Source organism: Peromyscus californicus, unplaced genomic scaffold (genome assembly GCF_007827085.1).
Source record: "Peromyscus californicus insignis strain IS unplaced genomic scaffold, ASM782708v3 Scaffold_11__1_contigs__length_118956290, whole genome shotgun sequence".
NCBI lineage: Eukaryota > Metazoa > Chordata > Mammalia > Rodentia > Cricetidae > Peromyscus > Peromyscus californicus.
In genome coordinates this window covers 75,093,025-75,117,153 of record NW_026294402.1, presented here as the reverse complement: position 1 = coordinate 75,117,153, position 24,129 = coordinate 75,093,025, and the positions used below count along the sequence as shown (strand labels likewise).

The window sequence follows — 24,129 nt, the reverse complement described above, 5'->3', positions numbered from 1 at the left end:
CTAGCTCCTAACTACTTCTCATTACACCCACAGATTACTGCAGCACGTAAACCTCATCAGAAATGGTTCTTTTTTTGAAGACCTATTTTTTTTTATTTTATGTGTACTGATGTTTTGACTGGATATATGTTAAAGTGTACCACATATGTATGTGCCCACAGAGACCAGAAGAGGACATCAGATCACTCTACAACAATAGTTTACAGGTGGTTGTGAGCTACTATGTGGGTGCTTGGAACCAAACATGAGTCAGCAAGGCTCTTAACCACTGACCTATCTCTCCAGTCTAAAGCTTCTTTTGGCATTCCATAGTGATTAACACAGATTCCCACAATTGGTCAAGGTTCAGAGAGTAATTGTTTGTGGAATTCTCAGCCCTAAATAGAGCAACTATATCACAGCGCTCTCCTCCCAAGGCTCAGGGATCACTGCAGAAGAGGTGGCAGAAAGATTGTAATAGCAAAGGCAGTAGATGACTATAAGGACATGGCAGCTTTGGATACAAGAAGACATTTGCAAATATGGACCCACAGAGGTTGTGGCAGCATACACAAGACCTGCACAAGCTCAAGCCAGACAAAAGCCCAGCATGGAGAGGGAGAGGTAGGCACGAAGTTTCACCACTAGATGAGGAATTATTGGTAATTAATGGCTGCCAGAAGAGGGAAAGTTAACTGCTTGAAGAGTGTGGCTCTTGTAGGTCTAGCATGCTCCAGCAGATGGCCACATATAAGAGTACATAGGCAGCACTAACAGAACTCAATGTACTTTTGTGAAGAATAAAAAAAAATGAAGACACAAAGTAGGGTGGGGATGGAATGGGGAGTTGATCTGGGATGAGATGGGTGACGGTGTGAACTCAAACGAAATACAATGTACAAAATCTCAAAGAGTTAATAAAAATATTTTAAAACTAAGTCTATGGAATTTTGCTCTCTGTATTATTAAATCCAAAAATTATATAGAACTTGTTAACATTTCTGAGACAGGCAAATTTAAACTGCTTTAAATCTCCCTGACTTAGCATTATTTATATAGAATTTTTAGCTATCTTCCTTACACAATAAGAATTGAAGCTGTAATGTCTTAAATGTTTAGATTGTACAAACTAAACACAACTAATTCTGTTAATGTGGCTAAACTTAAAATGAAGTTAAATTTAAAGCTGGGCAGTAGTAGCACACACCTTTAATCCCAGGACTCGGGAGGCAGAGGCAGGCGGATCTCTGTGAGTTCGAGGCCAGCCTGGGCTACCAAGTGAGTTCCAGGAAAGGCGCAAAGCTGCACAGAGAAACCCTGTCTTGAAAAACAACAACAACAAAAAAAAATGAAGTCAAAATTAGTTCCCCCAGAGATCTTCGCATTGAGCAAAATTAGCCACCCTCAGAAAGATAAATACCACGTTTTCTCTCCTGTGACTTGAAAGCAGAAGGGAGACTAACTTAAGAAGAGGAGAGGCCAGCAAGAAAGGAGAGACAACAGAGGATAAAGAAGAGGAGAATATGAGAAAAATACATGATACAATTTCCTATAAAAATGTCATCATGAACTCATTTCTGCACAGCAAACTTTAAAAAAAAGTGGTTCCAAGGCAATTTGGTGCAAGAAGACAATTATTTTTTAACCTAAACATGTGCTATCCATACAAGCAAAAATAGCTTTACAAATGGCTTTTACTCTAAGACTAAGCTACAAGCAGTATTGCATGGGTATTCCCAACAGTCCACTGTGACTGAAGCAGCTGCCTGCAAAGGATGCTGCTGGAAGGCAGAGGAACCTTGCAGAAAAAGGACTCAGTAAGAGGCCCTTGGGTGACTGGAGACATACTCTGAGAAGGTGGTTTCTCCCTTGACCCCTTGAGTTCTAACAAGAGAGTTGTTATAAAAAGAGCAAGCCTGGTACCTCCAATTGCATCCAAAAAAAAAAAACCACAGTATCCTTAGAGTCATCCACCACCTCTGTTCTTACAGTCTTTCTGGCCCCTCTTCAACAATGATCTCGGAGCCTCTACTTCTGGTTGGAGATCAATTATGTGCTCCTGTAGCCATTGCTCTGTGCCATGAGGGGATGCAGCCAAGAGGTGGTCCATACCACAGAGCACGTGTCATGCTATGGATTATGACCCCCTCCTCCCAGGCTGTGAGCTAAATAACCTGCTTCTTCATGAGAGATATTCAGTAGTAACACAAAACAGACAAGTAACACCATAAGCAACATACACATCCCACTGTCCAACCTACAAAGGCCTTCTTACACTTTCCCTCATATTGTCATTCTAAACACCTTGTCAGTAGTAAAGGCTAAAAACAAAAGCTGGTTTATTTCCATTTTAGGCTTTTAACTTTCCCCAGTGACGAGCTTCATCATATTCAGATTCTAATGACTGTGCATTTTGTAGGCTAATAAGAGAATGCTCCAATGTTCACCAGAGCATCTGAGAACCATAAATCGCTCAAGTACTGCACTGCTTCTGGCGAGCATGTTTATCTGTCTATACACAATAATCAAATCTAGAAGTGAAACCTAGTTAAGCCAAAACACAAGCACAGGGGAACGTCTAAGGAGAAACAGACCACACAAAAGAAGAGCACCAAAACAAGATGCCCAGCTGCTGGCTATTTTTGACAACAAAGGCTTAGCCAACACATCTGAATTTGTTAGGATGCAAGTGGAATGTATGCTATAATTTTGATGAGTTGCTCCACCCCTCTGTGCCTCCAAACTGGAATCTTCAGGATGAGAGGCTAAGAAAGACAATACAAACACTATTGTTTTCCCACTTAGGTTTCTCAGTCACTTGAAATACTGTAATTTGCCGGACGGTGGTGGCGCATGCCTTTAATCCCAGCACTCGGGAGGCAAAGCCAGGCGGATCTCTGTGAGTTCGAGGCCAGCCTGGGATACCAAGTGAGTCCCAGGAAAGGCGCAAAGCTACGCAGAGAAACCCTGTCTCGAAAAACCAAAAAAAAAAAAAAGAAATACTGTAATTTTATAAAGCTAAGGTGCAAGATAATGTAAGGAAGAAGCCTGCTATAATAGCTCTTCAAGTCTTGCCATGCTGTGGTGGCGCACGCCTTTAATGCCAGCACTTGGGAGGCAGAAGCAGGTGGATCTCTGTGAGTTCAAGGCCAGCCTGATCTACAGAGTGAGTTCTAGGACAGCAGGGGTACACAAAAAAACACTTGTCTCAAAAAAAAAGAACAGAACAAATAAACAAAACAACAACAAAAAAAAAAACATTTCCAGTCTGGCCCAGGTAACATATTTACAAGTGATGCCCAAGCTAAGAGAGGAGGAGGCTTTGTCTCAGAGCTGTAAAAGAGACCATCTTTGTGATGGGGTTGATCATAAGGATTGATAAATACCATTAAATCCAGGCATGGTGACATACACTGGCAATCCCAGCACTCAGGAGTAGAGGCAGGAAGATCAGGAGTTCAAAGCCAGCCTCAGCTACATATTATGCTCAAAGGTAGCCTAGTGCATTTGAGAGTCAGTCTCTCCCTCTCCCTCTCTCTCAAAAACAGTACTATTAAGTCATCTTTTATTATGTCTACTTTCAATGGGGCAGACACGCCTCAGAGGGCACAGGCATTTGATAAATAATACATGACTGGCCCATGAGTTAACTACAAAAGTATTCAGGCCCTCCCTGTGTAGGATACATGCTCCTAACAACACTAATACACCCAAAAGGCATACAGGTCTCGAAAAATATGTATTCAACGCATGGCATCTTTTATTAAATAATAAACTAACTAGGAGAACAGCATTTGCAAGCAGGCACCTGAAGGACTGGCCAGGCGTGTGACCAGTGTCTGGGACCTGACCCATGAAGGACTGCCCAGAGGTGTGCCAGGAATCTGAGGGTCTGGGAAGTGGCACTGCCACCTACATTGGGGAGACTGCACTCACACTCTACCCCACCAGTTCCCCCTTTGTAGTTGTCCTTTGTCTCCATCTACCTGCTGCTCTAGCAAAGCAGCTCCCCGATCTCCTATCTTCCCCATCTCGTTCCTTCTCCCTCTCTCCTCCCCTCCTTTTGTTTCACTTTATCTATTCTTTCCCTTCTTTGTTTTCCTTTTGATTGTCTTTCCCACAGACCACATGCTAGCACAGTGTGCGGGTCTCCATATCTCAGCCACTTTAGGCCTGGAACTCTTTTAGGTTGTCTGACTGGTGTATTCCCCTCTCTCTTTTCATTCTACCTGTAATCCAACTGCCTTATCCTGGAAGCATTTCTACTAAAATCAAGACCAAGGCAAGAGTTTCCACTTTTTCCACTTTTATCAACATAGTGCTTCAAGTCTGAGCTATAGAAATAACAGAAGAGAAGGAAATAAAAGAGACACAAACAGAAACATCAGTCAGTATATCCACACTAACAGATGATATGACTGTACATAATACTCTAGGGAATGCAACAGAAAACTCCTAGAGCTAAGACACACTTTCAGAAATGTGACAGGACACAAAATAAACATACAAAAATCAGTAACTTTCTCATATGCCAATAACAAGCATGTTGAGAAATAAATCAAGGAAACAATTTCATGTGCAATTGCCTCAAAGAATAAAATCAAATACCCTGGAAAACACCTAACTAAGGGAGTGGAAGACTCTACAATGAAAACTTTCAAACACTGAGAAGAAATTGAAAGAAATACTAGAAAAGTGGAAAGACCTTACTTGCTCCTAGATGAATCAATATTATGAAAATGGCTACACTACCAAAAGCAGTCTACAGATTTAAAGCAATATCCATAAAATGTCATTCCAATGTCATTCTTCACATACGTAGAAAAAACTCTTAAAATTCATATGGGAACACAGAACATCCCAGAGAGCCAAAGCAATCTTAAGCAAGAAGAACAACAGTTGAGACCACCATATTTGATTTCAAGTTGTATTACAGACCAAGAAGAAGAAGAAGAAGAAGAAGAAGAAGAAGAAGAAGAAGAAGAAGAAGAAGAAGAAGAAGAAGAAGAAGAAGAAGAAGAAGAAGAAACAGCATAGTACAGGCACATAGATCAATAAAACAGAATGCAGGACCCAGATACAAACCACCTTATTTTTAAATACAAAAGTGCCAAAAAATATACACTAGAGAAAAGACAGTCTCTCACATGTAGAAGAATGAAGCTAAATCCTTGTTTCTCACCACATTCAAAAATCAACTTTATCAAGAACAGAGAGGGAGAACAAGGAATAAAAGAAAGACCATGATAAATGAAGACATGAGAATAGGAAGAAGCAAAGTGCTAGAGAGGCCCACAGAAATTCACAAAGATACCCCCACAATAGACTACTGGCAATGGTCAAGAGACAGCCCGAACTGACCTACTCTGGTGATGGGATGGCCAAACACCCTAACTGTTGTGCTAGAAACCCAACTGAGAGAACCGGATGCAGAGATCCACGGCCAGGCCCCAGGTAGAGCTCCAGGAGTCCAATTGGCGAGAAAGAGGAGGGTTTGTATGAGCGAGAACTGTTGAGATCAAGGTTGGATAAAGCACAGGGACAAATAGCCAAACAAATGGAAACACATGAACTATGAACCAATAGCTGAGGAGCCCCCAACTGGATCAGGCCATCTGGATAAGTGAGACAGTTGATCAGCTTGATCTGTTTGGGAGGCATCCAGGCAGTGGGACCAGGTCCTGTGCTCATTGCATGAGTTGGCTGTTTGAAACCTGGGGCTTATACAGGGACACTTGGCTCAGCTTGGGAGGAGGGGACTGGACCTGCCTGGACTGAATCTACCAGGTTGTTGAACTCAATCCTCAGGGGAGTCTTTGCCCTGGAGGAGATGGGAATGGGGGGTGGGCTGGGGGGAAGGGGAGAACAAGGGAATCCATGGCTGATATGTAAAATTAAATTAAATTATAAAATTAAAAAATTAAAAACCAACTTTAAATAAATGAAAAATCTTAGTGTGAAACCTGAAGCTCTAAAACTGTCAGAGGAAGAAGTAGGTCAAATGCAAGATATAGGCATAGGCAAAGACTTTCTGAATGGTCCTGAAGAGGTGTCCAATCGCTCAGCAAATAATGTCAACAACTGACAAATATGATCTCACAGAATTAATAAGCTTCTACATGGCAAAGGAAACATTAATTAAGGGAAGAAACAGCCTACAGAGCAGGGGAAAATCTTTTTCAGCTAGATATCTAACAACTAATATCTAGAATATACAAAGATTTCAAAAAAGGGGGGCAGAAAGAACGTAAGAGCCAGAGAAAGGGATGGGGAGAAAAGTGACAGGTATGACATGGCTGTCCCAATCCTGAGCTCATATCAGCTGTGATTATCTGCACAACATTGGGCCTGATAAAAAACACCCTGTCATGGAGAGGAGAGCGCTCACAGAGCCCCACCTCTTCCTAAGAATTTATACATAGTCCATGGTTGATAGGGAAGCAGAGACATTTTCTCTAGTATTATAGCCATGATAAGATGCCCACGCTCCTGTAAACAAAACTAATTAAATCCATTGGGTCACACACACAAAAGATGAAAGTAGAAAGGGTGAGGTTGGAACAAAGAGAGGGTTAGTGGGAGTGGTAATGGGGTGAATATCATCAAAATACATTATGCACCATATATGAAAATGTCATAATGAAAAACTTTATGTATAATTAATATATGCAAACAAAAAAGAAACCCTTATACACTGCTGGTGGGAATGTCAACTAGTACAGCCTCTATGGAAATCAGTACAACAGTTCCTCAAAAAACTAAAAAATAAACAAATAAATAAATAAAGTTGTTACCATAGCTCAGCAAAGTACTTGCCATGCAAGTCCACCAACCTGAGTTTGATCCCTGGAACACATGTAAAGGTGAAAGAAGAGAAACAAATGGACCGCCACATATGACCTGCTCCAAGCTGTCCTCTGATCTCCACACACGCACCTTGCCACATGCAACACTGCCCCCCCAACACATAAACACAATTTTTTTTTTTAAATGAAAAACAATAGATTTACCAACCCTGGGTATTTACCCAAGGGACTCCAAGTCAAGAGACCACAGAGGTACTTGCACACCAATGTTTACCACAGCACAATTCACAACAGCTAAGTCCTGGAACCAACGTAGGTTTCCAACAACATAGGAACAGATAAGGAGAATGTGCCACAGAAAATTCCCCAGCCATAAAGAAAAACAAAATGGCATCATTTGCAGGAAAGTAGATATAACTGGAGAACATCAAATTAAGCAAAACTGAGCCAGTCTCGTGTTTTCTCTTCTATACAGTTCCTAGATTTTATATAGAAACATAAAATCACATGTATCAAAGTAGAGGTGAAGCTATCTAGGGAACAAGGTGGACTAACAGAAGGGGCGGGTAGAGAAGCAGGAGAGAACAGGGTGTGAGCGAGGGTGGGGGAAGGTGCATATATTCAATGAACAGTAAACAGCTGCATAAAAAGATCCTTATACAACACAGTACTGTGGACAATGAATACCTTGAGATCTTTTAAGGGACTCAAAACAATTTAAAAATCAAGTAAATTTGTATGATATAGGAAAAGACAAGAATTAAAATATAATTTACCAATTGCAAAGACATGAGGTGGCATCGTCCCAAGAGATTTTCCTTGATATGACTTTATTGTATCTGAAGTATATATTTTAGGTATATCAAAGTATGGGTTCACTGCAATCAGAATGTTGGCGACATATGTCTAAGTAGGAGAAGCAGAAAAAGGAAATTTCCAATTATTATTTTCCTTCAAAATTAAACAAGGCAAACAGGAGAAATAATCAGCAAATGGAAACCTTCAATTCTCATATAAACAAGACTTCAAAAATCTACATTTCTATCCCAAATTAAATATTTTCTGATTTCACTGAGCCCACCATTTCTCAAATTCCAAAGAAATACTTATTTTCAAATAAATGTCTTTATGCTGTCATTCCACAGTCATTTCAAAGTCAACACACCAAGATCATACCTTCCCACTTCCCTATGTCTCATTAAAAAAAAAAAAAAAACAAAAAAAACAAAAAACCCTCCCATGGTTCTCTAAAGTACTAGCTTCACCACCTGCTGACTCGACTTAGTCCCCATGCTGGGTCCTACAGCTCAATTCAGGTCACCGGCATCCTCCCACTATTCCACCCTGCTCTTAAAGCCTTTAAACGATCCTGTAGCTGGGTCTGAGCCTTCCCTGTCAATGAATGCTCAGGAATGACTTAGCTCTGAGGTAACCACCTGGTCTTGGGAGTTCTGCAAAGCACCACATACTAAACCACTGGCAGGTAACTATTTCATGAGCAACTTGAATTTCCTTTTAAATGTGAAATTTGATTTTTTTTTTAAAGACCATAGAAATGTACTGATAGAATTTATAAAACTACTTGGGTAGATAGAGAGCTGTAGTTTAGTAACCCTGACAAAACTGGGGCATACAATGCCATACTTCTCTCTTTCCAACTGTGGGAGAGAAGCGCTGTAAAAATCCTGGGCTCTCAAACTGCTAAATGCACACAATGTCCCCAAAGACATTTCCTAGAGGAGAGTGACTAATGAGAATGGAAGGGGCTGGAGAGGTGGCTCAGCACTGTCTGCTGGAACAAAGGATCCTGGTTTGGTTTCCCAGCAGCCTCTTCTGGCCCCCATGGGCACTAATCACATACATGCTGCACATACATCCATTCAGGCAAAACACACACATACATCAAGTAAAAAGGGATAAATCCCTAAAAATGAGGACAAAAAGTAAAGGCTCAGAGATTTCAGCAACATGAAAGTGTTAAATGAGATTCACCTATTGTTTTACTCAAATCTAAGGGAGGGTAGTGATTCTGGTAAGTACCAAATGTCGAGTTTAAATTATTACTCTAAATTGCTTCCTTCCCATAATTATGTATCTATATAAATTTGATAACTAGCAGATTTATTTAGATTTTATAATAATAACAGATGCATTTATGGGTTGCCCACATAAAATGACTTTAGAACTAAAAGGTTTAACTGGCTAAGAGAAAAGAAAATGCCACTCCTGCCTTCAGGCAACCTTGACAACACTGGTTCTTAAGCTCTACTCTGAAGAGGCAGTCTCCCAGTTCGATACAAATTAATTTTCACTGATTTACTACAAGTTAAATGGTTTCAACAGACTTTAAAACTTGGTTACTTCAGTATCTAAAACAGCACTTAGTGAGCATTAGAGTCTGCTCAATACAAGTTATAGACTGAATAAACTTTGCATCTGAAAGTATTTCTACCCAAGAAAACCTATATTCACACCTAAAGATAATCTTCACTCCGTTGAATTCATGGGGTAGAAGAGAGGAAAGCGCAGTCTTAACAGTGTGCACAATCAGGAGACAAGTAGATTCTTTGGGGCAGACTACATTAGTTCCATTTCCCAGCTGGCACTACTTGACAGATGGCAGAGACTAGATGTCATTTAGTCAGAATTAAGTAAGTACAATTAGGCAAATTGATAGTGATATAAAAGATTAAGACTGTCATTTGATCTTGTAAGTGTCAAAGAAGCCATGTGCGTCCTTCGTTCAAAAATAATGAAGCCCATCCTTATAACAGGATACCAGAGTGTGGTAATCCATCTCCAGCCAACAAAGGAATCCATGACCAGGTCAGGGCAGAATAAAATCTCATGTGTGCCCAATGAATAATTATAATTAAAACGCAGTAGCTAAATCTCCATCTGAATGAGCTGATGCAAACTACTTACAGCCAAAGCATTGTCTTTCTTTGTGTTTAATGATCTGGACATTCAAGGACCAGCATCCAAGGATAATGAAATCCTACAGTTATTTAGGCTCTATGATCAGCATCCTTATCTATCTGATACTTCTTTAGCTATTGCCTTCTATTCTAATTTACTTATTTTTCTTCATTTAGTTTTTTTTTAACTTCAGTACATATAGACTGCCTTACATTCTCTGCACAGTGTGAAAAGTGAAATTAAATAGATCTATAAACGTATACCAAAAATAAATCAAACTCCAAAATAGTTTTTTAAACATTCAAATTGAACCTTTGTAAGTCTGAAGTAGGTTAATTGGTTCTCTGAATTCATTATCTTATTCTGCAGATTTTATTATGTACCCACTATGTACCAGGATCATGGGGAGCTCTGTTTGGAGAGCATGCATTGGAACTCTCATATACATCACACTCAGACCAAGCAGGGCAAAAGCAAATGTGGCATGTGAGACAGTCCCCCACAAAATCTAAAGTCATTGGTCAAATACTTACATAGATTCTGTCTTTACTGTACCGAACTTTGACATTGTGGAGGAGTGTGGCTTCATTTAAGTACATCAATGAACCTAAGACAAAATTTTAGATTGGAGAGTTGAAAAAAAGGTAAAAGAAAATTCATTATGCATAATCACTCTGATTCAAGTTTATAATTCACTTGTTTGGGTAGATTTAATCCCATGCTTTTAGAACACAGGTACACATAAACCCCATGGGCTAGTGTAAAACTAATCCATCTGGGGTACATTGCATTGGTAGAACACTTTCCTAAAACAAATCGTGTTCACATACAGCTGTGAGAACTTTAGATGACACATTTCTAGCTACAGGAGTTACATATAGTGAGTACCAGTGATGTACTCTGCTGAGGGCAGGTTTAAATGTCAACTGTCAATCAAGTGGAAAGAACTATTGTAGCCGTTTATGACCCTACAAAGTAAAATACTAATCCAGTCCAATGCTAGAAGCTTACAGATAAAACAGAAACCATATAGATTTAGAATGTAAGGGACCATCAGGTCATTTGGACCATTCTCACAATGACTGATGAATTCAGATCATGAGACATCATGCACATCTTAACCCATCTTATTTACAAGTTAAGTTCAGAATCGGAGTAAACATCTTGTTTTTTGTTCTGTTACAGCGATCCATCTCAAGTTCTTCCTTGTCTAGTCCTTACACAATCCCATCTCCTATGTTTCACTTCCACTACATGACAGAGCAGACAGTATACTCATCTTACCTACTTTGCTTGCTGTTGGGACCATAATTTTATCAGTTATCCAAACTGAAAACAGTAGTCAACAACAGACATATCTCTTCTTGTCCTCCCATTTGATGTCAGTTTCTAAGTCTTCACATCACATAAAAAGATATAGCCCATTGCCAGGGTCATGGTAAATATACTAATGTTAACACAGTCTGAATCTCTGACATGCCCCTCCCTCCTTTTCTACTGCTCCATTGCTATGCAGGATCACTGTGCAGGCCATACCTTCTCTTTTGTGGTTACAGTGACCTCTATTTGTCTATGGCTTTAATCTCTATTCTCTCCAGTCCAGACTGCAGAGTAGAATAAGTCAACTAGAGCACTAAATCTCTTTCCATATCAAAGAAACTCGCTGGGGCTCAACTATAAACATTCGCCTTAAAATCTATTCAAGGCTGTTAATAAACCTGCATTCAAATGGTCATTTTTATAATTTTCTATACCTGTTTTAATACCTAACTTGTACACAAACTGAGCTATTTATCAAACCCACAATCTATTCATACATTGTCTCTGACTATAATATACTCTCCATACACACACACACACACACACACACACACACACACACACACACACACACACATCCTTTAAAGTCACTTCTCAAAATGATACTTTGAGATAGATATAAACCTATCTCAAAATGATACTTCTCCAACCTCACCACCTCCAGAGCTAGTCTCTTCTTTGCAATTTCTCCTGCTGCTCTCCACATCTGTCAGGATTAGGATGACAATTTTATACATCTGGTTTTAGTTACTAAATGAAATACTTAAGGGCTGCATAGTTCACTTGTTTTACATGGTCCCTCACTGAAGTTGTAGCATCTTCAGTGCCTGCATCCCCAGTATACAAGTCAATAGTGTGCACAAGAGCCTCTTGCTAGACTACTTGGCAAAGAAAGGCCATGTTTCTGCACTTAGACAATGCAGTCAGTTCACTTTCCAAGGGCCCCATTGCTTTCTGATGCCACTGGAAGCAGAATAAGAGACTACGAAGTAGGTTGGGGCTCTTAACAGCTGAGCTGTAGCTTTCCTTTGAACTGAGGAAGATATAGAAGGACTCAAGCAGCAGAGGTGTGTCTAGTCTGGGTATCCAGTCACCTTCATTCTATATTCCTGCTCTTCTTCCACACTCATCCCCTGGAAGCCCGACCTACACGTTGCTATTTTTTTACTCAAAACACTGCTGAGCCTCTCACCACATCTCACTTTCCTCCGAAACAGCTGCTTACACACTAGCATCTGCTCCCTCTAAGTGAGAACTGCTGATAGCACAGCACACACACACCCTGTTTAAAACCAGCCATGTAACCCTATACTGACATGTGGATGGCTGCTAACTGTATTCTCTTCACCCTAGTCCTTACTCCCCACCTGCCTTCTCAAGGAGATCTGTTCATTCAACCAAATAAACCCTCAACAGGCTCACTATCTGTCAGTGGCAGGAAGACCTCTCATCACACTAATCAGGCTATTTCACTTATATGGGAAAAAGTCTGCTATTTGTCAAAGTGAGAGATGTTAAGTTTCAGCCACCTCCCTAGTAGTACGATCCAGGAATGTTCACAAGGGTCCCAGAAACAATGTCGTGCACCACCTAGTTTCATCCTCCCCGCTTCTGATAGCCAGCCCTAGGGTTACTTGGCTTGGCTATTTACATGCACTACTTCATAAAGAATGCTTACTTTTTATGTCTAAGTATTTATAGATTTAACTATAGTCAAAAGAACAACAGTATTTTTTTGAGACAGAGTCTCGCTCTGCACCTCTGGCTGGCCTGAAACTCACTATAGAGACTAGGCTGGCCTTGAACTCCCCAGAGCTCTGCCTACTTCCACTTCCCAAGAGCTATAATTAAAGGTGAGCACCACCACACCTCAAATAACATTTTTTTTCAGTGCATGTACACATGCATGCATGATGGGGGATACATGGCATGGCACTGAATGGGTCAGAAGACAATTCTGTGGAAGTGGTTCTCAGTATCCACCTTTACATGGACCAGGGAAATGGAATTCAGGATGCCAAGCTTTAACTGCAAGGACCTTTATCAGCCAAGCCATAACAGTGAACTTCTGAAAGCTCTAAGACTATTTTTTGTCAGAAAGTTCTAAGACTATTTTTTGTCAGGTTGTTTTTTCTTTTTTGGAAGTGTTGGGGATTGAACCAGGGCAATGACAATGACTTCATGCATGTTAGTCAATAGACTTTTAAAAGTAAGACATCATAGAAATATAAACACAATTTATTCCCTTGGACATACTTTGGTGATATATACCATACCAAAAATGTTTAATGAAGAACATCTGTGGCTTCATTAAATTTACAATAATGACTAGATGTTATCTGAATATTTGAGATCCTGTTTATTGACTAGAACTCTAGTTCAGTGAGAGAGAGAGAGAGAGAGAGAGAGAGAGAGAGAGAGAGAGAGAGAGAGAGAGGGAGAGAGAGAGAGAGAAGGGACCCACAATCAATCTCAACATCATGGAGGCCAGTCAAGGAGAGGTGTATTTTGCTGTAGAAGTCATCGCATCACTGAGACTGAAGGGAAAACTTCTAGGCTGATTTTACACTCTGTACTTACTCTCAACATCTGGCATGAGGAATATTCATGAGGAATGTTATAGGCAATAGAAACAATAGTACCTTAAATTCAGCATGAAATTGTGCTATTATTTTCTATTTAATTGCTGAATTTACCCCTGAATTATTTTTCTATTCTGTTATTAATGCCAAGAATCAAGTAAAAATGTAAAACTAACATATTAATCTCTACATATAAAACACTTACACATGGAACTTAAAGCTAAAAGTAGTTTTGCTTTAAAAGATAACAAATACTTCTGGGTATTGGCTTGGTTGGTTGGCTGGTTTCGAGGCAGGGTCCTGCTACCCAGCTTATGAATTTGGGGTCCTCCTACCTCAGCCTCCTAAGTGCTGGGATTACAGGTGTGCACCACGATCATCCCTATACTTTTGCTTTCAATGAACCTTTACCACATGGTTCATAACCATAAACTACAGATATCAGGCATTTAATCACTACATTATCACTATGATACAGAAGAGGGGGATGATATGAGACATAAGGCAGACTGCATTTGGAAAGGTCGGTATGATAATGACAAGTCTCAGACCAAAGACTAGGTGAAGGAACAACTTTGGCTTAAAAAATATATTATAAAGTCAACAACTGAAATTGCTTAAATGACAGGGCTTCAGAAAAGAGACTTCAAGTCAGGACAGGCAGCTGCATGATGAGAACAATTAGCTTCCACATGGTACCATTGCAGTCATCGGTAAGAGCACTTGGAGGAGGCAGAGAACTCCACTGGGGCCAGGGAAAATCAACAGTGGTGAAACATAGCACAGCAAAGTAAACAGGAGAGTTCAAAAATATTAATTGGAAAAATAAAAGATGGAAAATTCAAACCTATTATGTTTAGCTACAGATGAATATATCTCTAAGAAAAGCATGTTAATATATTTAGAGGATTATTGTTACATTATATACCCTAGGAAATTTTTTGTTACATTTATGTATGTTGTAGGGAGGGGCACTGCAAGACATGGTGTGTGGGAGTCAGTTCTCTTCTTCCACCATGGGGGTCCTGGGGATCAAATTCGGGTCCTCAGGCTTGTGCAAAGTGCCAGTACCCACTAAGCCATCTCACTGGCCTCCCTAGAAAACTTGAACAGGAAGATACTTTCTGCTATTTTCAACACAATATAGTTTTCTTTCTATTTTGCTCAATTATTCCTCAAAACTGCATTGTTTCAACAGACAAACTCCCTGGCAACTTGGGAAAGGAAGAAAAATGGTGTCTTTACACCTAATAATAACGGCTGCTGTTTACTTAGTCTGTAGAAGTCAAGTATTCTGCCAAACACTTGAATGTATCACCTCTAAGTATGCAGCACACATAACAACTCCTACTTTGCAGACGAACTTCCCAAAAGCAGCCACATAAGCTTCCAAACTGAAGTCTGAATCAGAACCCACGACTGTCTCAGCCTCAGCCCACTGTGCCCCCAACAACAACACTATTTTACAACACCTGTTTTTTCATTTGGGGTCTTTCAGGCTTACTCAATTGTAAACCCCAGTGAAAAACACTAAGAATAAACCCGTATCTTTCTCTTGTCTTCTCTTTTGAGAGTATTTAAGGTCAGATGCTTCTAAGGAAATCCATAGTAAATAGAAATGATCCGCAAATACCATGCCTACCCCACTAGGTTTGGCTCTAGAACGTTCTCCGAAGACACCTCTGTTAAGGCCTAGAACTTCCCCTGAAGTTGTTGGAAGATGATGGGAACTTCTTGGGGCTGTCACTGGGGTGTGCCTTAAAGGGATGATAAGGACACGGGATTTTCTCAGTTCTGTCTTTGCTTCCTGGCTTGCGTGAAGTAAGCGACTTCCTCTACACATGCTCCTGCTGTGATGCACTGCATCTCACCAAAGACCCAAATGGAGGGGTCAAATAACCATAGACAGAAATCTCCCAATCTATAAACCAAAACAAACCTTCCCTCCTTTTTAAATTAATTCAGATATTTTGTTACAGTGATCAAACTACTGAAGTGTGATTACCTCTTAATGTTGAAAATATAAAATAAATATGCCCTATTCAATGAAAAAAGAATTTTTCACCAAGTATTTTAAGGTGTCTATAATTCAAATTAATACTATATTTTAATATAATGCTCTTAAATAAACTTTTCAATTATAAATTATTCAGCAGTGTTGTTTGCTTTGTTTAATATTGGTTTGCCATATCCAAAGAGTGATATTAAATGACTCTTGCTGTCAATTTCCAAATTACTAAGAACTCATCCCCCACTATAAGGTTTGAAATGACTTTAGAGTCAACTAAGAAGAGCCTTTAGTTGAAACTTCACACTAAATTATCACCCTTCCCAAGCTGAAATAACAGTAGGAGACACTCAAGAGACGTTCTTAGAAGTACACATGGGATACAGGAATGAACGTAGGCCTTCCAAGCTCCCGGGAGCTCTTATGAAGCCTGTGTGCTCTGCCCTAGTCTCCTGTACTAGTAATATAACCACTAACCCACTTTCTGAAAGCAGACACTTTGATGGGATGGAGAAATAACTTTGAAATTAATACTTACAGTTATCTTCCACATCTTTTTTACTGTCCTCTTCTGCAGGGAATACTTGATTTATGAGAGCCAAAAATGTCTAGTAAACAAACAAACAAACAAAAAGGTTTGAGCATTTGAGGCTTTTAGATACTAAAAAAGACAAGGAGTTCAACTGGTTCTAATTGTTCTCTATTAGAGTATAACACAGATTCTACTGCTTAACAAAGCACTCATTCAAAAGACAATAACTTTCATCAAAAACTGTGTCCATTACCACTGTAGACATGAATCAGTAAGAGCAATTAACAAATAAGTATCCCGGGTTCCCACACCCACAGTGGGACAAAATAACAAACCCACTAATCCTAACAAAGTAACAAACACACCAATCCTAAAGACATGCTAGTTACCAAAAATTAAAAGCACTTTAATATTTGCATATAAACAATTTTATTGTTTTAAAAAGGAAACATTCATAATCACTTACATATAACATAAACAAACTATTAATGTTGTTATTTGAGAAATATATTTGACAACAAGTCCTACATAAAACTATGTCAACAATATAAAAATATCTGGTTCATATAATTAAAAGTGCCACAAATAGCTGGGTGTGGTGGCACATGCCTGCAATCCCAGTACTTGGGAGGTGTAAGCAGGAAGATCATGAATTCAAGGTCATGCTTGACTACATAATGAGCTAAGGCCAGGCAAAGCTACACAAGCCCCTGTCTCCACAAAAAATTAACCCATAAATAAACCTGCACTCATTCATCCCTTAAAATGCTATGGGAGACACTGCAGAATTAAGATAGCATCTTGTAACAGAGAACAAATGATCTCAAATTACATCTAACGCGAATTAAATTTTAATTCATGCTATCTTAACAGTTATTTATAAATTTATACCTCTAAATAATTACAATTAACTCTTCTGGTTGACATTGCCAACTGTATCAAATTAAACTCTTAAGAAAAATGGTTTGGTTCTTTCACGACAATAGCTGCCAGGCTGGAGGTTTAGCTCAGTGGTAGAGTTTGTGCTCAGCATGTGCATACCAGTACCAAAATAAAAACAAAAAACAATTTGTAACTCTATGTGTGTAAGCAAACTGTATACATTAAGGTGATCATAGTTTAAAAGTGAAACCCAGGCTTCAAAGACTATTCCAATTTAAAGTTATAACCAAGTTAGTGGTATGGGGATAGCTCAGTGGTAAAGTTCTTGTGTAAAATATGTCATGCCCTGAATGCAACCTCTAGTACCACTAACACAAACGGACACCAACAAAGTCACACGCAACTTACAAGACTGTTAAACTCAACACTCTGAAAGTTAACTCTTTGCGATCCAATACATGTGTCCTCAATGTTATAAATGTGGAAGGTTTGGAGGAGAGGCCACTCTTTCAAAAGGGAACTTGGGTCAACATGAACCAGACAGTGAACAGTATGTAGAAGAAGATAGCATAAAACAATTAATTCATAGCAATGAATCTGTAGGAAAATCCATTCTGAAATAGCTGCTACTACCACAGAACTGTGTGTACACTTATCAGGGCCATAGCAACAGAGGGCTTGGTCCTAACCTGGCAGGAACTATAGCCAATGAAAAAGACTCCAGACGAGCAATGAATGCTCCAGGGGAGGGGCAACCGAGTTCCTTAAAGGTTAACAGTAAGCTAAGACAAGTCCAGAAGAAGCCTCTCTCCCTCTTCCTTCAGGCCCCCAAATTAACAACCAGCCTCTACTTTCTCTTCCCCTAAGGAGACAAAATATTTCATTTAAAAAAAATTTATCAAAAAGTTTTTATTTTTCTGATAGGAAAGTTTTTCTGTTATAAAAAGAAAACCAGGGCCCAGCAAGATGGCTCAGCAGATAAAGGCCTGCCATTAAGCCTGGGGACCTGAGCTTCATCTCCTAGGACCCATGTAATGAAGAAAGAGATCCACCTCCCTCAGGTTATCTTCTGATCTCTACTCAAAAGGATTTTGTGCAACACACACACACACAAATAATAAAAATAGCTTTTTTTTGAAAATTTAGACTTCAGTTTATAGACTTATTTGTAGACTTATAAAATGTATGTGACGCCATAACTTAAACTATGCTTCCAGACTGGTGAGATGGCTCGAAGCCTGAGATCTTGAGTTCAATTCCTGGAACCCGTTCAATTCCTGGGACCCACAGGGTAGAAGAAGAGAACCAATTCTCTCAAGTTAGCCTCTGACTTCCACATGTACATATGCACATGTGCACACAAACACACACACACACACACACACACACACACACACACACACACACACACACGCATATCCACACAACAAATAAACAAATGCACCCAAAAATAACTGAACTAAAATGTACTTCTATTGGTTCTATACATATATCTTATTAACACTAATATGACATAGTTCAAACACATTGAAATATGTAAAATATTTAACAAAAGCACATACCCTTAAATCAAGTTTCTTTTATTTTTGAACTGAATTATCCTGTCACCTACAGATGTGACAGACCTCAACAGAACAGACTCAGGAGGTACAGCCCTCACTTAATTCTGGCCTTTTAGCTTACTGTGCTTATAAAACATGTTAAGCAAAAGGCAAAAGCTTTCAAAACTTATTGTGTGTGAACTTTTAAAAACCCACTTTTAAAATAGGTGGTGTCTGTAAGTACACACAGGTACCACTAATGAGGGAAAATGAGAACACTTTATCTTTCCTTTCCTGAAGGCATTTTTAATTGGCCTCCACTAACATGGCACATTATATATTATGCATTCTGGTTCCTGGGTTGTTTACAGTAACAGAATAGTCTTCTCTCTGAAAAGACCTCATGAGAGATCCACCTTGTTTTTCTAAGGTTCCCAGAAGGATGGCAGTCATATGGCATTAGTTAACCACGAATTGGTAGAATGTAAATTATTCATGGATATTTGCAGAGCCTGAAGTAAACAAAAATTACATGCACATATTTAGCCAGAAGTAATGTTTAATAGTAGCATTTGTTAGACTTAAAACTGTGAGACTGTGGTACCAAGAAATAGCCAATCTCATGAAAACTGAAAGATACATGTCTACACTGGAGGCCTGGCTGTAAGCAAATCACAACTCCTGGTCACTTAGGAATCTTGACTAGTCTATGTCTAAGATTTTATAAAAGGAAGTAAATAATGTATGTACAGAATTAAAGTATATTTTACACCATTATCATAACAAAACAATATGTGGGAGGTTTAAGAGTCAAATGTCTTTACTTAATAGAAAGATATTTACTCAAATTCTATACGATGTAAGTTTAAGTAAGTAAGTTTAAGTAAACAAAAGAAAAAGAAAAGGAAAAGGAGACAAGATGTGAAAGCTGAAGCTTCCAAGCAGAACTTGACATCATAGCAGCAGTCACGTCATCCACGGTTGCTTCGTCACACCTTGACTACATCACAGCCACACCAGTGACTATAATAGTGTGGCATATGGGATAACAATGCTGCCACTGATAGGATCTTATCACACAACTAAGAAGAATGTTAGGTTTCTGATTATTGCAGGAACCTATTTCCTCGTAATACACACTTCCCATTTAATCAAGGAAGTCAGCCCAAAACTTCAATGACATTACCAGACATTTGGTTCCTCCACCATGTCAGGAGTATCTACTTCATTCTCACCTTTCTTGGAGAATATATATATGTGGGGGGGGGCTGTATCTGAAAGAGATCACATTTTGAAATCTCTCTGAGAAACTCACCTTGCCTTTTTGGTTCAAGGGTTCAATTGTTAAGCTGTCAGGGCCAATATCCACGATATTGCCCATCTGAAATCCATCTGTGGGGTGGGGTGCCCAAACGGGCTTTCCATCTTCCATTTTGAAGGAGGCTATCCACTATCTCCTGTTCAAAGGAACAAAAAAAAGCAACATGAATAACTGTGGAGATTTTTTTAAAATGTGTCTCCTTTATACATGCACATGTAAATCTCAAGTCATAAAAACACCGGCTACCCCTCCCCTCCCCCATCCTGCTACCTCTTGCCCTCTTGCCCACCTTAGATAAGGAAGGCAGAGGCTGCTCCACCCTCAGGTAAGTCCTGTAACCTCCCTCCTTCAGCTGTGAGTATACCAGAGCACATTCAGAAATGGAAATGCTCAGTTTTCACCTGTAATCTGAAGGTAATTTAGAATACCACCTCAAGGAATGTGGAGTTGCTCAGTACTCTTGTAGGAATAGATATCTATGGTACAAAGTTAACACGGTGTAAAAAGAACTCATTCTGGACCTGAAGGGTTGTGGGGGAGGCTTCCTGTGGGTTCCCGAGTCTGAGACAGCAGGCATGTACTCCCCAGTCTCATTCCCACACAACTGCTCAGCATATGTTTTCATTTTCTTACTTTGCTGCTTATTTAAAACTCACAGTGAGGTGAACAAATCTAAGTATGTAAGTTAATGAGTTTGGACAGATGAATGCACCATCTAGAAGCACCCTCCTCGGTTCACAGAGCATCTCTGTCCCCCTACAGTTCCCACGCCTCCCTGTGCTCAGGCATCATCTCCGATGTCCTCAGTTTTTGCCTGTTCTTGAACTTCATATAAATGAGATCATATGGTCTGCATTCTTTTGTGTCTGGCTTCCTTCATTTAAAAAGCATTTCTATATTCAGCACAGTCAACCAAAGTGCTGTGTGGGTCTACTGAGCATTGCACTGTTTACCAGTTATCTTATATTTGAATGGTTTCTAGGTAGTGCCCACTAAAGACATCCCATTTTCAACTGTTCCCATGAGGCTTTCACTCTTGGTATTCTGTGATGTTAACATTTATAATTATGCCTACTAAGTAACCCAAAGGGCACAAGCTACCCAAAATGCTTTGTTTTGAGGAGCTTCAATATTATAAGACTAATGTGTGATTCAATCTGCCAGCAAGTTGAACCTAGATGTTCTACTTTCAGTATCTCAATGGGAACCTAATTCTTTCACTATTCACCTATACTTAAAGAACAGGCGATTTATGTAACATACTGTTTGTTTTTGTGTGCCTGGGAGCTCCATCAAAGATCCCATGTGGACTCTGAGATGTAGTCCCTCACAAGAGTCACACAGAGAGAGACACATTGTCCAGTTGAAAGCTGCTCAGGTGTTGGCATCTTGCAGTGTGCTTGGTGGTTAACCTTTCCTATGCACTGGCTATAGAATGAGCTACCTTCTCTATGTAGGAAGGGCTTCTACATTTACATGTAATTCTAAGTTAACAAATGAAACAAAGATTCTCCACAGAAGGTAAATTGGTAACTCTGCTTTAGGCTTCTACTGCCTTATATGCATGTCTGCTTTCCCTAGACAACTGAAGCCACTCCCATGACATCATATACCATCTGTATGTGAGCAATACTCAAACTTCTCTCATCATCCCAGATTCCCATGGAATTCCCAGATGTTTGCCTGCCTACTGGAACATAACACAACTAACAGATATTCTGGTCTGGATCCCGCCTTGCTCTTCCCTGCATTAGTAAAGGTAACACCACTCAATCCAAATCACACCTGGAGTCATTCTCAATTCTTCCAACTCCTTCCAAATTCTCATCACCCCTTAACTTTACCAACTCTCCCTGCCACAAACATCCCATATCCTCCCACTCGCCTGCATCTCCTCTGACAGTCCAAACTAACACTGCCTTCACAGAGGTTTCTGCAGTTACTCTTACAGAGGTTACCTGCTTCTACTCTTGCCAATCTTCAGACTAGCACTAATCCTGCTAAAACATCCATCTCATTGGGCCACTGTAATTCCATCAGGGCATAGACCATTTATTTACTGCTTGCTCTAAGGCCTAGTACGATATACACAACTTGACAGTCACCCGCGCATGAATGAACTGCTCACACCACCCGGGAGAGGAAACAGATGACAGACTAGAAAGAGTTGGATTCTCCTAAAACCAAGGCTTGAAACTCTGCTCCACCACGGACTGCTCTAAGCCAGTTGCCTCCCCGATCTTATCCTTACCCTTATCTCAGTGGTGGGATAGTATCACTTACCTTACAGAATTGCTGTGGGGATTAAGTGACATAAAACTGAGATCGCCACTCTAACAGACCCTCGTCACACCTCTCCTGCCCCCCCATATCCTCTCATTAAAACCACTAATAATTTGAAAGCAGTCTTCTATACACATAAAGAAATGGACAGTGGTGATCATTTAGGAATAATTATCCTTTAAAAAGTTCTGAAAACATCAAAATCACACAGCAAAGCACCAATCCAAAAATAGAATGGTAAACTGAACTATTCAAATCGCTTTCTCAATTTAAACCATGTTCTGAAACTCTTCAGTGAAGACTGCAAAGTTCAAGGCACATATCTAACTCTGCTTCTTTCATCACGGCCCTAAATCTGTAGTGAAGCGATTCTCAGAAAATCTGTCAGGGCTGGTGAGATGGTTCAGTAAGTAAAGTTGACGGCTACCAAAGGTGACAATCAGAGTTCAACTCCCAGAACCCACATTGTGGAAGAATGTGAGACCTGAGTTCCGAAAATCGTCCTCTGACCTCCACATGCAGGCCATGGCACATTTATGTGGATACACTCACAAACATACACACACGGTAAATAAATAAAGAGTTATAAAAAAGAAAATCTTCCAGGAAACCCTTCCTGTCAACCCTCATTCTTACTAAGAATGTTCACATTTGCCAGAGTACCTCAAGGCATTGTAAACCAGGCAAGGTGGCTCACAGCTACAATCTCAGCACTCCGAGGCTGAGGCAGGACAATCACCACAAGCTCAAATCCAGCCTAGACTACATATTGAGACCTTTCTCAAAAAAATCAAATAAATAAGCCAACAAAAGACTCTATAAAGTGATCCATTAAAGGGCAGCTCCAATTCCCAGCATTACCCCAAGAGATGCCTTAAACTCATGGAAACTAAAAGGAAGTCTGGCTGCAGGAATACTGAGCAAAGAAGTCAGTGAGCTTTGCTGGCATTCATTGTGGGAGTTTAAAGTTGTCAACATTCCCAAAGTCACTGGGGAAAACACCATCATTAACTGAAAACTATGTATTTATATAGCTCGTGCTGGGATCAAGCCCAGGGCCTCACACTGGGTTGGCAAATGCGCTCCACTCAGCTGCGCCCCAAGTCTCAGCTGTATTTGCTAAGTAAGCATGCCAGGAACCACTAGAAGCAATCTACAGAGGCGCTGAGGAAGCTACAGAAGGCACTCCTGGCCTTTCCCAGGGGCCTTCACCTACCTCGGAAACAACTTACTAGAAGTTAGGAGTCATAAACACAAGCACACCCACATTCATCTTCCTCTGGACTAGTGATGAGTCCAACAGTGTCCATGTGCCGTGTGCAAGGCAGACAGATTCATTCTACAAAATGTGAGCCACCGTCTGCATAGCACCAGTACCTTCAAAATGACCCCTAGGAGTCAAGTTATGAGGTATAGCAATGCCTTGTGCTTTCTTAGCTAGACATTACACATTAAGCAGAAGCTAGAAGAATTTTGATGTTGGGCTGAAAGAACCAAATAACTAAAAAAAGAAAAAGAAAGAAAGAAAGAAGCATTAAGCAGAACAAGCAGAAACTCCTAGGCCTGCTTACACCTTTATTATTTCTGTTTCTCTGAGTACCTACTGTGTGTCACATATAACTAGGTGCTCAGAAGCGAACAGTGAACAAAGAGAATGATGTCTGGCCTCAGGGAGTTGCTGTCTAACAGGAAAATGACTAGGGGAAAGAGGGAGAAACAGAAAGGGTACAAACCCCTGTGGTATCAGACCTTAGGGGGGGAGGCAGTGAAGAGAAGAAAGATGTATCAAATTTTCCATTTGAAGAGATTACTCCTGTATCTGGTAGCCCCTGGCATACACCTTTGGCACAAAGCTTTCCACTGGCAGCTTCTCTCACCTGTATCAGTGTACCCCAGGGCTATTAGCTTCCTGGTGCCCAGACACCGTGAGAAAACTGGGCACTAACAGTTGGCCAC

General features: G+C 40.0%; 1 protein-coding gene across 1 annotated transcript in view; it reads right to left on the bottom strand.

Annotated features, from left to right (window-relative positions):
* Positions 1–24,129, bottom strand: part of Myo6 (myosin VI) — a 146,660-nt gene that overhangs the window by 67,007 nt on the left and 55,524 nt on the right. The window contains 4 exon segments of the mRNA XM_052715203.1: positions 7,562–7,691; positions 10,238–10,311; positions 16,153–16,222; positions 19,885–20,026. Of these exon segments, the coding sequence (XP_052571163.1) occupies positions 7,562–7,691; positions 10,238–10,311; positions 16,153–16,222; positions 19,885–20,001 (391 nt within the window). The 5' untranslated portion in view covers positions 20,002–20,026.